This window comes from Rutilus rutilus (assembly GCF_951802725.1).
Source record: "Rutilus rutilus genome assembly, chromosome: 13".
Classification (NCBI taxonomy): Eukaryota; Metazoa; Chordata; class Actinopteri; order Cypriniformes; family Leuciscidae; genus Rutilus; species Rutilus rutilus.
Window position 1 is genome coordinate 31560164 of NC_140218.1, and position 15039 is coordinate 31575202.

The 15039-nt window shown below is 39.3% G+C and overlaps 1 protein-coding gene across 4 annotated transcripts in view; it reads right to left on the bottom strand.

Moving 5' to 3' along the window:
* The window catches only part of hdac7a (histone deacetylase 7a), an 89027-nt gene that overhangs the window by 23292 nt on the left and 50696 nt on the right, over nucleotides 1-15039 (bottom strand). For 2 of the 4 annotated variants that reach the window (XM_084427480.1, XM_084427479.1), the window contains exons 3-11: nucleotides 13310-13488; nucleotides 12751-12838; nucleotides 9631-9751; nucleotides 9446-9549; nucleotides 5955-6077; nucleotides 4903-5012; nucleotides 3597-3698; nucleotides 2112-2274; nucleotides 940-1112 (exon numbers count right to left, since the gene is read on the bottom strand). In XM_084427480.1, coding sequence (XP_084283606.1) covers nucleotides 940-1112; nucleotides 2112-2274; nucleotides 3597-3698; nucleotides 4903-5012; nucleotides 5955-6077; nucleotides 9446-9549; nucleotides 9631-9751; nucleotides 12751-12838; nucleotides 13310-13488 — 1163 coding nt within the window. Of the gene's footprint in view, nucleotides 1-939; nucleotides 1113-2111; nucleotides 2275-3596; nucleotides 3699-4902; nucleotides 5013-5954; nucleotides 6078-9445; nucleotides 9752-12750; nucleotides 12839-13309; nucleotides 13489-15039 lie in introns of all 4 variants that reach the window. The other 2 variants (XM_084427478.1, XM_084427477.1) reach the window with 1 other exon arrangement.

The following is a 15039-nucleotide window of genomic DNA, read 5'->3' on the forward strand; positions in this document are numbered from 1 at the left end:
ATCCACTTTTGGTAGTTTCACGACGGGATAAATGGTCGGCGCTCCCGGCGCATGGTCTAAAAGGCTTGTCCCTATTCTCTTAATGAGTAATGGGTGTGTTTTGGGCGTAACGTGCAATAAACCAATCAGAGTCTCATCTCCCATTCCCTTTAAAAGCCAGTTGCGCTCGTGCCCTGGCGGATTCGCTATTTACATGGCAGGATTTGTAAGCGGAAAAACTGAATGTGTCTCCAGAGCGCAAACGGATCTGCTCGTGTGTGAGGTTAAAGCGCCCAAGCAGAAACATCTACGGGACAAGCCGGATTTCACCATATCTTTATGTACACAATAATAATCTTTTACATTATACTCCTTTTATTTTTTATATTTGGCAAGTTTGTGTGCGGCTGCGTCCCTGTGTGTGTAATAAGCAGAGTGTACGCGTGTTGTGGACCCGCCTATAGACGCACATTGCTAAAGCGCTCTTTAAATAACTAAAAAAATATTGCGCCATTGACCAATTGAAACCAATTGAAATTGAAATGGCAATATTTTTTTTGTTATTTAAAGTCTATTTCAGTTTCCTCAAAATAGCAACGCGCCAACAATGCGCCTGAACACACCTCGTTTTCAGACCAGCCGCCCATGGGCGAACAAATAGGCGCAAATGCATTTGCTATTTAAACAGCGTGGCTCAGGACGTGAAAATGAAAACTGCGTCGGGCTGAAACTAGCAAAACACACTCGAGTCGCGCCTGGCGCCGCAATACGCTACGTGTATGACAGGACCCAAGGACTTTAACATTAGTCAAGTACTTAATCTACTAACCTGAATCCTAACAGTCTACTAATACTCTAATGAGAGTTGACATGTAGTTGCAAAATAACTTATAGTCAGCAGAATGTCTAAAGTGGACCATTGAAATCAGAAAATAACTCCGATTTGAGTGAGGTCAGTACCTTGCCCAGGTGCGTCTGCTGTTTGAGTCTCTCGAGGAGCTGAGCGCTGTGCTGGAGCAGGTGCGGGTGAAGGGCCCGGGGACTCTGGGGCAGCGGCTCCGAGCGCGTGCGGCTCAGAGGCTTATGAGGACCAGACGCGCTGAACTGCAGAGGAACCGGACCCAGACCTGGAACTGATCACAGGCAAGTCTGCTTACAATTTCAGCAGATGAAAGCATAATATTCAAGCTAGATGTCAAAATATCATGCCACAGATCACACGAAAGTAGAAAATAAACACATAAAACGATCCACGATGGCTTAAATATAACAATTTTAGCATATCATCATGAACTCTGTGAACACGGCGGTTGAATTATAAACACAAAAAATACAGATTTCTAAAACATGTTTATATTTTTGAGGTTGGATTTAGTTTTTTAAGCATTTTTTAATATTTAGGTTTTTGTTTACTTAAGAATAAGAAATAACTAAGATTATTAAAATCTGATTAATATAATAATCTATGAAAAATATTATTATAATAAACACTACCATTCAAAAGTTTGGGGGTGGTAAGATTTTTTCATGGTTTTGACTGAAGTATCAAATTTTCAGTATCATTACTTCAGTCTTCAGTGTCACATGATCCCTCAGAAATCATTCTGATATGATGAAATTATCAATTATTGATAATCAATGCTGAAAGCAGTTGTGCTGCTTCATATTTTTGTGGAAAACCTGATACTTTTTCAGGATTCTTGGATAAATGAATCAAAAGAACAGTATGTATTTGAAATAGAAATCTTTTGTAACATTATAAATGTATTTTTTGTCATATTTGACCAATTTAATGTATTCTTGCTGAATTAATGCATGTCCAGTGCTTGGTTGCTAATGCACCAAATAAATAAAATAAAATAAAATAAATAATAATAATAATAATAATAATAATGTCTACCTATCAATATAAATAATAATTATAAATATACAGTAAATCCAATCTAAAAAAATTTTTTATTTTTTTTAAATAACAAAAAAAAAATCTTAGTCATTTATATTCTGAAAATATTTTGTAACTGGCATATTATTCCCAACAGCTCTTCCCTGACACGTCGAGGAGTGACCACTAGATGGCGCACACATCAAGCTTATAGTTGTTGAGTGGTATTTCCTGATCCTGCAGATCTTACCGGCCAGCATCGGGGCGTGCACGAGTCCAGAGGGCTCCAGGATGAGGACGGGCTGCATGAGCTGTCCCGTCTGCTCTTCCACACCCAGAGGAACCAGCAGCGGAGAAGCGCCCGGTCCCACCGGCACACGACCCAGCTTCAGTGAACCCATCTCGCTCTCCGCCTGCAGACACACGGCCAGAGCTTTACAACATGATACTAGCTTTGAGTTCAGCCTCAAAACAGCGGATGAGGAACCAGAGTCAAACCAAAAATTAAATGTTTTATATTTTTTTACTAGTGGGTGCAGGACACTATAGTTCATTTATGTAAGTGAGGATTGCAAAATAAAGTAAACTGTGACATATTATACCCCAAAATTCTTCATACAGTGACTACCAGTAACATTATTTTTTACAAAAATGATTCAGACACTTTGACCTGACCATGTTTTGCTTCAGTGTTTTTTCTTTAATTGCTAATGCGACCTTTTTACACCACAGACTGAACAAAAATAAGCACTGCTTGGCAATTGGTATCATCTAATTGTGTAGTTAAATTTAACAGCTGACAGATATTCAACATAACTCATCATACAGTCTAACAGAAGGACGGACAAAACCAGTGAAATATCAACTGATTTGATAGTTCTTGTCATATTTTATGACCATTTTCTAAACTATAGCTAATAAACTGTGATAATGTGAGAAATGTTGAAGGTGTCTGAATACATTTTGGTTTGACTGTATATGTAACGACGTTACAGTGGTTCTGAATGGGTCTCAGGTCTGTTCTTTTTTTTTTTTTTACTAAAAAATGAAAATGAAAATATGAACCAGAATACATTAAATATGAGTTTCACGTGGAGAATCATCGGAGCATGAAACCATCAAAATGAAATTTCGTTCAGTAAACAATTTTGGCACTGTTTTGTGTAAACACTTGATGTCGAAGCTAAATGCGTAAATTCATTACTTTTATGTGGAAAGCAACACGTTTGTTACTTTTATTTCACTTGCTCTCATGTTAGTTGGCCGAGGCTCACGCTCATTTGTGGGCGAGTTTAAAATTGAAAGTGCTGTTTTTAATGTTGACGTGAGTTTTCCCTGGCACTGTTAGCATGACAGCTAGCCTACACCCCTGTACAGATGTTGTGCAGTTTGCAGTGTTGACAGCTTAGTTGGTTATAATGGGAGCAATGTAGTTTTGTCATCGCATTGCAATTTTCAATCCGATCCAATATTGTTTCATATTCAACAAGGCTGGAATGCTATATTGACTTATAACCATCTAAGACCGAAATGATCCATATTCTGATCGTTTTATAAACAGAAAAGTAATGCATGTTATGTTTTTCAAACATGTAATTTGGGTATTAAATTCTTGTGAAAAAAGTGTGCTTGATTGTATTGAATGTGCACTTCAAATGTATATTCTGAATGAAATGAAAGGTGAAAGGCACACTTTCATGCCGGTTTCAGGGTTGAAGGATGGCGATTGCGATACCTTGGTGTTGGCGGGGAGGCCTAGCGTGATGGTGGGCAGACTGGACGGATTCTGCACTGTGAAGTGAGCGAGAGACCCGTCCTGCAACAGCAGCCTCTGAGCCTGAAACACACACACACACACACACACCACAGGCACAGAGATTAAACAAAAATTAACTGATATTTCATGTTATCTGCCATGTGATATATTCTCTTTTAGACCTAGTGATGGACTTCTATAGACAGACACCACAGTGAGCTGTCACACGCCTCAGGACACAAAGCTGCTCATATGTTGGTGTTTATTATGAAAAAATAAAATCAGCTCTTTTTTTATTTATTGTAGCAAACCATTATTCGTGCATATCATGTTTTATAATATATATTTTCACATATTTTTTTCATCATATATATTTTATTTGATCAAAGCATTACATGTGCATATAACATTCTATAATATAACTTTTATTTTATTTTATTATATATTTTATTTTTTATTGCAGCAAAGGATTTTTCGTGCATGTGTTATAATATATATTCTTCTATATTTATTTTATGATATATTTTTAAAGCATTACTTGTGCAAATAAATTACAGCTACCTACAGCTATGTTGATTTGTTTTATAATTATCAGCCATAAATGATATTTCACTTGAGAATGTTTTTCAATTAATAAATGCAAATTAAGTATTAATGATACTTCGTTGAAAAATGCCGTCATAAAGCTAAATAAATTTCCATTGGGCAAATATCGTCCCCTAACAGAAAGTCTGCGTGCCGGTCTGTGTGCGTGATCAGCTCTTGCGTGCGAGCGGACGGGGTTCCCGTGTGCGACCCATCAGAGACTCCTGCATTTATGCAAGCCCAAAAATGGAGGAGCGTGGAGTAATAAAGCGAGGAGGAGGCTGTGGATGGAAACGGGAGATTGGGTGTCCTGGCAGCTGCCTGCAGCTGTCCTTCTCCAGTGTCTTTGTTTAAAACATGTCATTATGCCAAAGGGGGGCGCAAACCTCCTGAAACAAGCCCTGTCGAGCACAAACAACTCCCACCAGAGCAATATTAAAGAACTGTCCCATCATGCCTCGGTGTGCGTGGGTGTGTGTGTGTGTGTGTGTGTGTTCGGCTGGGAGTTTGTCCTCTGCAACAGATTGTATTTTTGAAAAAAGGGAGAAGCTAACTTCACTTAAACTCACTGCATTATTACATAATGAGTCATTTTCCAAAATTGTCTGGATCTGCAATTGCATTACCAGGACGTCCCATTATAAGGGAGCCGAGAAGCACCTGAGAAGTTGTGCTGAGGAGTGTATTTGGGGAGTGTTACCTCATGGCACAGGCTGGCGGCAGCGGGCAGCGCTCCGTTCTCGTTGGGCAGGCTGTCGTTCGGAGAGCTGCAGCCCGACACTGGGGTGCTACTGCTGCTGGGGGACGAGTCTGAGAGGAACACACACATGCGTTACAAGTTTTACTTCAGTCACTTTTTCAACTCTTCACACACTGAGCAGAACAGCAGTCTCAGGGCCAGATTTACTAAACAGGGCAAATTAGCGTTAGAGGTCAATCCCATAAAAATGCGCACATCCAATGTCACGTCAAGCGCAAAATGGGTAGACGTGCATTTTGGGGCAGTAAATATTGGCGCAAATACCAGTAAATTCACTACTGTGTACTTAATTCATTTAAAGTCCCCCTGTAGTCAGCCATTTTATCCTTTAAAACGCATCTTTGATCACCAAAATGACATATTTAAAAGTTTTTTCCTTCTTCATGCCTTAAAATAGCTTGAATGTAACTCTACACCCTTGCCTCATTTAGTAAACGCGGCTCTATGAAATGCGTATGATCCCTGCCTCCACTCACTCACTCCAGCTCAGAGATCCACTCATGTTGATCTGATTGGTTACAAGCTAGTTTGTGACGTCAGAAACACCAGCGATTTCAAACCGTGTTTTTGAGGCTGTCTTTGGTTCACTGCAGTTTTAAGCAGAAAATACTCAGCAATGCTGTCGACTAAAGCACATTAAAAACACCATATAGACATATAAACTACATTAAAACCTTGATTTTCACAACAGGGGGACTTTAAATACTCTTCACTTACATTTTGCGTCTGAAAGGGAAACTCCTTCAAACGCATATATGAAATAAGGTCAGCTGCAAAACTGTGTTTGTTGGGTGAAAACCTTTATGGAAGAATGAGTTGATTTGAGACATGAATGAAGTGTTTTGGTAGTTTTAGTGCATTTTGAGTGTGAAATGAACTTCTGTGCCAAGCTGTAAGAACTGTGTGAAGAGTTGTGAATAAGTGTTCAGAAATATGAATATAACTATGCATCGATGTTCCAGGTCTACATGAGAACAGGGTGGTCTAGTTACCCAGAGCATCAGGGCCGCGGTGCTTGACGGTGGGCGGCGCGCTCTCTTTGCGGGTCAGCGGACTCTTCCGGGTGTTCAGGTGCTTCTTTAACTTATGCTTCACCTTCAGGTTGGGCTCTGACCCTGCGAACAAGAACAAAAAGAAAAACAATAGCATTACCAAAAAGGATGACAAACTTTGGGTCGTATAGTCAACTTGCTCATCTGCTGTACTTCTGCAGGGTCAATTGTTGTTTGTTTGTTCAATAAACATGATTTTTCTTTTACTTGAGGAACAATGTGTACTGTCATCACTGCGCTGTTCAAAAGTAGCAATTTATGATGACAAATAACATCCCGGCGTACACATGAGCATATACAGCACCATCAAATAAAGCTGCGTAACCACGACAAACAACCAGCAATGTGTTCACAGAAAACCTGTGGGTTATCAAATCTGCCTAGCAACACCTGAGATTTAAAGTAGATTGTTTGAGAGTCGACGCAAATAATAAGAAACATTTATCACGGGTCAGGTTGGGTAACTAGTTGCGCAACAACCGACTAGCGAGTATAGCATGCTATAGCTGCGTCAGTTAGCATCTGTATATCTCATGAAACGACTCAGGACTTTAATCGTGCGAGAACCAATGAGATTTCTACTGACGCGTCAAGCGAGCACGTTTGAACCTTTGGTTTACTATATTTGATGTGCTCTATGTATGTGCGTTGATGAATGTTTATATGTGAACAAAAGCCTAAATGAAATCTTTTCATCATATAAATGGATTGAGTCTCTTCAGAAGACTTGGATTAAACCGCTTGATTGATATGGATTACTTCCGATCTCTTTATGGACTTTTTGAAGAGTCAGTTTTAGAGAGATAGACTTCATAAAATGTAGGAACAATATTCTTTCAGATTTCTTGGGTGAACTATCCCTTTAAGACTAACTAGTCCACTACTCATTCAAATGACCCACCAATTGGTTGATTTTCGATTTAGAGGTAGTTTTGCACATCCCTTTTGACCTATAACTATTTATATGCAAATGTAGCATCTACTTCCTTTGATCACACAGTCACAGCTCAATGCTTTTGTTTGCTGGTTCAGAAAAAGACAAAGGTTCCGAAATCTCTTCTCTACTTCCCACTAATTGTTTTAGTCATTTTAAAAACACATTTACACCATCAGCCTTAAGTTCTGGCAGAGGACATGTTGAAAACCGTACCTCCACAGCTGGACTTACTCAACTTCACCAGTAAATGACATTGTTCTGCGCAGCATCTTGTGGTTATCATGTTAAATGTTTGACTATCGACCACAAAGTGATCCTGACAGACGGGACCGAACTGATATGAAGTGGACATGTCAAGTGTTTGGAAACTCTCTCAAGGACTACTTGAAAACTTCTGCAAAATGTTGTGTTCTACACTGAAAACTGAATGATAGTCACAATTTAACTTTTATATTTTCTAAAGAAAACGTGAGTGGTGTTTGCCAGTGGAAGGTTGTTGTGATTGGTTGCCAGGTGATACTATGCGGTTACTAACGTGTTCTGAGTGCTCTTCAACGCGGCGTTTCAGAGTGTAATACCTGTATTACTAAGGTCTGTTCACAACAAGACAGATATTCAGTGCAAACCTTTGGTGCGATAAACATTTTAATAACAGCTGATAATGCATCTGTTCAGACCGACACAAAAAATGTTCTGCTGTCAATTTCTGCTGCTCATATTTCTTTTGGAGGTGTTATAAAGATGTTATATTCCATCGCACTGTGAAGAAAATTGGCCAGCCAATGAGATTCAAGCTTTTGGTACTAGTAACTTTTCACAAACTACGACTAGTTTGTGAAAGTTAACAGACTATTTTGCTAAGCGGGGAAGAATCCAGAACTGGGGTATTTCTGCTTTTCCATAAGCGCCACCTACTGTCAGGGAGTGAGTTTGCATTTTCTTCCGTTTTATTACGCATCGATTTGGACAGACAAATCACATACAAAAACCAGACTCAATTTGTGTTGGTGTGAACAGGCCTTTTACAGTTATGGGTTTAGAGCAAATCCTTAAACCTAAGAATGAGCAATTATTACAGTGATAATTGCTTTAGCACTAATAAACAAGCTAAAAAAAACTAAATCTAAACCAAAAATATTAAAAAAATGGCAGAACAAAGACTTTTGCCTATAAAGCCCAAAGTATTCTTCAGTTTTTACCAAGCGGCAACCTTCCGGTCTCTCGCTTGAATCCAACACGGAAGTGTCTTAAACTGCAATTCATCGACCGGCCACTAGAGACAGCCTCCAAAAGAGAGTCAATCACATAAACCCCCATGTTAAAATGCCCAACTTTACAGCAGAAAAAAAAAATGTTTACAGCCTGGTGCAAAAAGTGGTTTTGGCCTATATAGCTAATTTTGCCCTTCATGACAACTTGAGGGGGGTGAATTTTAACTCATCCATTTAAATTATATTAAGCCTTAAAGTTCTGCATAATTTAGGGCGTGGCCACTTGATTGACAGGTGGATTGCCGCTGCTGTCACTACTAGCCGTTTGTCTGCTGTCTGTTAGCATCACGTCACCTCAGCTAATCCGCATCTTTGCCCGTTTTCGGTTATCCAGGAGTGACACGCTGCCAAGATGGCGACGGCTGGCTCCGCCCACTTTAGGCTTCAAAAATGCTCTTCAGAAACCTACAGGTGACGTCACGGACACTACGTCCATATTATTTTACAGTCTATGGTTTTTACTCGTCTGCGAGGGTCCACTTACTTACTTGATGCACATTTCATCACCTGAATAGTACTGATTTTGACAATTTTTGTAACCGCACATACTTTTTACACTCTGGTCGCACGTGCATTGAATTTGTTTTTTCAGTAATCAGTTGTTCCACTAGATGGCAACACTGGCCCGGGCCGTTATTTCACAGTAGAAAACGACACTAAACAGACGGAACAACAACAACAAAATACCAGAGACTGTAACAGACGTCCACATTGACAAGCGCTTGTGTGAGGGCGAGAGCCACAACTTTAGTTTATAAGAATACAGAGACATTTTTATCGGTCATAACTTCTGGAGAAAAATAGCAAAGACACTGGTCAAAGATGAAACTTTCTAGAGAGCATGCGTTCGCGCACACTATCAAATGGAGAATGGAGCATACGCTAGACTAGAGTATGCGTAAAAAAACAAGTATACTTTGGGCTTTACTGGACGTCCAGTCATAGTTATTATGACATAATGACCGGCTGACGGGAGTGTTCTCGTCTTTCAGAGGTAAATGAGAAGGCTAAGCAAGGCCTTGTTAACAGCGTGCTGCCTGGAGGCAGAGTGAGGCACTGGGAGTGTGTTTGATCAGTGTAGCTGGAATGCTTCCACACACACACACCTGCTGAACGACTAGCCCTGCCTCCTGCTCTCAGGTGTGTGATCTCTATGTAGATGGTGATGTCATGCTTTGATGAATGAGCTCTCATGTGTATGTGTATGTTGGAGGGTGACGTACGTGCTCGTCTCAGGTTCGTCGGCTCGTCGGATCCTTCTATGAGAGTTGGTTTGGCGGAGGGCAGGAGTGGCTGTAGGGGAGCGCTGGGATCTGGAACCAACTCCCTGTCAGAACACAAAAGATGAAAATAAGCACATGGATCTGTGCACATGCGCACTTGGGCGGCAACGAGAGTCGCTTCTAACCGGTAGGCCACCGATGCGGTGCTCAGGGGGTTGGAGTTCGTCCTCTCCAGGACCGCTTGCTTCTGTTTCTTCAGAATCACTTGCGCCAGTTTCTGCTTCACCAACGCACTGGCCACAGCACCTGTCAATCAATACAAACAGCCAATGAAATGACAATGTTTCACTCAATTGGTTTCACTCAAAGCTGCATTGCAAAAAAAAGAAGAAAAAAAAAAAGATTTTGAGTGTCAGACATTTGTCAGGTGTTTATTTACTTGAATTTTTTTTTTTTTATATTATTATTGAAATAAAATTTAGTTTAATACTTTTAGAGAGTTTATCCCTCAACCAATACAACTCTTTTTTTTTTTTAAGCGGCAATGCAATGCAATGCAATGCAAAAAAAGTCTTATGTATCCTATTTTAATTGTATATTTATATATTTTTTTAATTGTATTAATTGATTAATCTAATTTCTTTCTTTCTTTTTTTTTTTTGTACAAATCTTTATTTTATTTTATTACTTTAGTTAGTATTGTAGTTTAGTTTAGTTTGCCCTGGACTAGGTCATTTTATGTTTTTTTTTGTTTTGTTTTTTAAGAGAAAGAGTCCAAGGAATACTATTTTAATCGATTGTATTGCTTAATTTTATTTTAATTATTTTTTTTAATAGTAATAATTAATTATAATATTAATTCATTACATTTATATAGCGCTTTTCTCTGCATTAATTAATTAATCTTGATTTTATTTTATTATTTTTTATTTTATTTTATTTTATTTCTTTATTCTATATTTAATTTTACTTTATATTTTATTTCATATACAGTATTTTAGTTTAGTTTATTGAGTTTAGTTGGCTCTGGACTAGGCCATTATTATTATTATTATTTATTTTTTAAGTAAGTCAAAACTAGTCACTGAACCGTTTTAAAATGCCCGTTTTCTCCCACACAAAACTGCGAGCGCTGTTTCTGTGAGCGTGGTTCAGCTGTTTTGTGAAGCTGTGTGTCCGAGGTTGCTCTGGGGTCGAGGGAAGGAAACTGTGTGTTGACTCAGTGCCTCCCTGTCCTTCCAGGGCGGCCACGTCATAGTGGCTCTAGTGGCCAATATGGTCAATATTGACACGGTTAATGTTTGCACAACTCAATTTAATTTTACTTCTCTGCAGCTACTTTCTCTCACAACAATCTTATCAAATGTGATGAAAGCCTCCAGCTGCAATGATTTATAATGAGCGAGAGACACCTGTGTGACGCCGACACACCTCTGATTGAGACCGACTGCGGGATATGCAGGATATGCAGAAACGTGTTTTGAGAGAGTAATATAATACATTTGATTAGACTTTACAAGAACAGTATTGGGTGTTACAAATCATCATTTTCTGCTTAATGCACAGTTTATCAGCAGACCTGCTGTTAGTAGGTTTCACACAGATGTTGTTCAACTCTAACAGTGTACCGTGACTCAAAAGGAAAATGAATGCTCTCATTCAATGAAAAATAAACAACAATAAAAGTGGTATTAATGTTTTGCCTGCGTGACCAAATGCTGCAGCATGACACAGACTGGAGACTGTCATGATTACAATGGAGTAATTCTACCACACACACACACACACACACACACACACACACACAGAGATATTACTGACACACAGAAGGCAAAAGTGCAAAACCCCAGATAAACATGTTAACACTATCTATCTGTCTATCCATCCATCCATCCATCTATTCGTCTATTCATCCATCCATCCATCCATCCATCCATCCATCCATCCATCCATCCATCCATCCATCCATCCATCTATTCGTCTATTCATCCATCCATCCATCCATCCATTCATCCATCCATCCATCCATTCGTATATTCGTCTATCCATCCATCCATCCATCCATCTATTCGTATATTCGTCTATCAATCCATCCATCCATCCATCCGTCTATCCATCCATCCATCCATCCATCCATCCATCCATCGTCTCCGCTGGGCTCTGCCCACTTTTCCAGCATTCAAATATTGCCAGTGGGTGGAGTCAGGCTCTGACCAGGGGTTGAGTTACACTTTTAATAACTTGGAGTAACATGTAAATATGGTCACTATTCAGTTAAGTGTTATAGTATTACCGTCCATCTATTAATGTACCCGTCTAACAAAAAGAACCATGGTACTGTATGGTCTGGTACTGTCTGGTCTGGTACTGTCTGGTCTGGTACTGTCTGGTATGGTCTGGTATGATATGGCATGATCTGGTACTGTACGGCATGGTCTGGTATGATCTAGTACTGTACGGCATGGTCTGGTATGATCTAGCACTGGATGGCATGGTCTTGGTGTGGTCTGGTACTGGATGGTATCGCACGATCTGTAATTGCTGTAACTGGCAGGTCACCAGCAGCAGTGTGACAGTAAATCACCTTTATAGAACAACAGGGTTCCCATGTTCAGAGGAGACGAAACTCCTCCCATGTGTTTTCAACCACAAAGTTTTGTTTTTACTCTCAGAGCCATTTCCTGAAGCAGCCGTGACCCTGTTTCAGTTGAGGTATTATTAAAGAGGGCAATGGCGTAACATAATACAGCATTTCTCAGTGACTTTGATACATTTCTCAAATCAAAACTGAATATCTCAAATCTGTTTGTTCAGCCTCCACATCATCTAGTCACTTGCCATCCGCCATTGTTTGGTACATTCCATTCATGCGATTGATATGTGCAATTGTCTGCTTTTTCCCACATTGCTTATGTCACGTTGATCAAAATATATCATACTGGTTCTCTTTTCAATAGTCGTATCCCTCCAGACATCAAGGCATCAGTGGATGAACACAAGCTACATGTGCACTGTACCTCTTCGATGCTTCTTAGCTGAAGGACTGTGACAAACTAAACACTTTCTTGAGGCTAAAGATGCACATAAGTCACATTTGAGTGATCAACAGTCTAAGTGCTTCATTTTAAAGCCATCTCATTCATGAAATGACATGAACTTCAAAAACTCATAGTGAAAAACAGAAACACTTTATATCATACTAATCAACGTAACCCCAACACTAGCCTAGCATAATATGTGTAGTCCCATTGTTATAAAGCAGTGTTGCTAAGTAAGTACACAGTAAGTCTGTGTGTGTCACTCACTCTGTTGACTCTTGTCCTTGTGTTTGAGTTGCTGTAGCTGTTGTTTCGCTTGTTCCTGGTCTCGTAGATGCTGCTCCATATTATACTGCTACAAAAAGAGAATAACATCACAATTATACATAACAATGCTAAGTACATACATTGGGACTTATTCAAATTAGAGTACTTAGGCTATTTGTACATGAATTGTCAATAGTTTCAGCTACTATTTATACAGAAATTAATTCGGTTTTCTGTTTTGTGAAAAAGGTACAAGAGTAAATATTTTAGAAAGCTGTTTTAAAGGTAACATTTAAGCTTTTTACATGTTCAACTTTCTTTACAGTGTAATGTTGCTGTTTACCATGAGAAAGGTCTGCAAAGTAACAAAGTCCCTACAGCCCTAACTTATTATAATTATGTTCCAGCACCAACAAGAACGTCGATTGTGACAGGAATGTGTGCTATTAGGCTAAATCACATTAAGGGAGGCGCTATTTAAATCAGTGTATGACTGGATTTGATTGAAGGCATTGTACGGCAGTGGTCTCAGAGGTACCTTGTGTCACGTGTACTGTACCTGTATATGCTGCAGCTGCGACTGGCTGTACTGGGAACAGTGCTGCGTACTGAAGGGGCCGATCAGCAGAGGGGGGTGCAGAGGGGACAGGAAGGCCGTGTCCGAACCTGGACGCACCAGACGCTCGCCTACACGCAGGTCCATGGGGACGGGGCCCGTGGGAGGAGACAGCGACTCTTCTGGATGGACAGAAACACACACACACACACACACACACACTTATTATTATAATGTTTTTAAAAACGTACTATTATGACGAAAGACCTACATGAATAGGAGAAACGTAAGATAAATATTATCACAATTTAAAATAAGTATGTTGTAAAATGATATTTATTCCTGCGATCAAAGCTGAATTTTCAGCATCATTACTCCAGTGTCACATGACCCTCCAGAAATCATTCTAATATGATGATTTGATGATCAAGAAACATTTCTGGTTATTATCGTATTAGTGTTGAAAATATTTGTGCTGATGAATATTTTTGTGAAAACTGAACGGTTTTTCACGATACTTTGGTGAATAGAAAGTTCAAAAGAACAGTATTGATTCTTTTGGGAATATAAATGTCTTTATTGTCAGTTTAATGCATCCTTGATGAAGTATATTTTAGGATGCTTATTATTTGCGTTGTGACAGTATTTTCATGACAGTTAAGCAAAATTCTCATTACCATTATTTTAGTTTTTTATACTTTTTTAATATGCGTGTCTTCTAATTCACTATAATTCTCATTCGATTAGTTTAATATTTTTGTGACATTAAGGCAAAACAAAATAAAGTAACACAAATATATTTATCAGTAATGCAATGGTTTAATGTTCTGTTTAAATGATCATAAAAAAATAAATGTCACACAATGCAAACATGTAAATGTTTTTAAAACAGGCCTCTTTTTTGTCAAATGTTTTTCACAGATTTCATAAAATGTAAAATATCAATACAGTTATTGAGGTCATCGCATCATAACTAGCCCCGGTCACCCTTCATCATTTTGATTTGATAATAATAATTCATGCTCTGTCAAAACAATGACAGGACATTTCCATTGGTGAGAAAGGGAAGAAGATGAAAATGCAGAAAAAGAGAAGAGAAGAAAGAGAAAGACAGAGAGAGAGAGATGTGTGTGTATTAGTGCGAGTGCATGTTCCCCTTACGGCTCATTCCACAGAGATAAAAAGTCGGCCTGATTTCCATAACTTTTGCATGCAGCTTTAAGAATATTTGCATGGTACCAGTGACTCAATGGGACGCAATGCCTCACCCTTACATCAAGCTCTCTTACATCGAGCAGACAGGAAAAATCACAAACACACTCACAAAACCCATCCGTGTGCATGTAGGTTGCTGCATATCTGGGCTACCACAGCACTGATGTCACTCATGCAGCTCTGGCATCTTGCCCAGGTAAAACCAATGCGCTCGACAGGTTTCTGATCTGAAGAGTTAAACAAGCACTTCAGCCATAGAGCTTTCAGTATTTCCCAACTCTTTCCCACTTATTTCCACACCCGCAAGATCTTGTGCCTCAGAAATTGTGACTCATGCCTTTTTTCCGCCCCATAGCACATTTACTATTGTGTTCCTGTGTGTGAATTGTGACTGCTTTGTCACCTTTATTCTGACACAAATCTCCGAACAAAAAGGCTTTCTACGGCAGACCAATGAGCAGCGTGGAAAATGACTCACGAATGACTTCAACCGGTGAGGAACAATATGTACCTCTGAG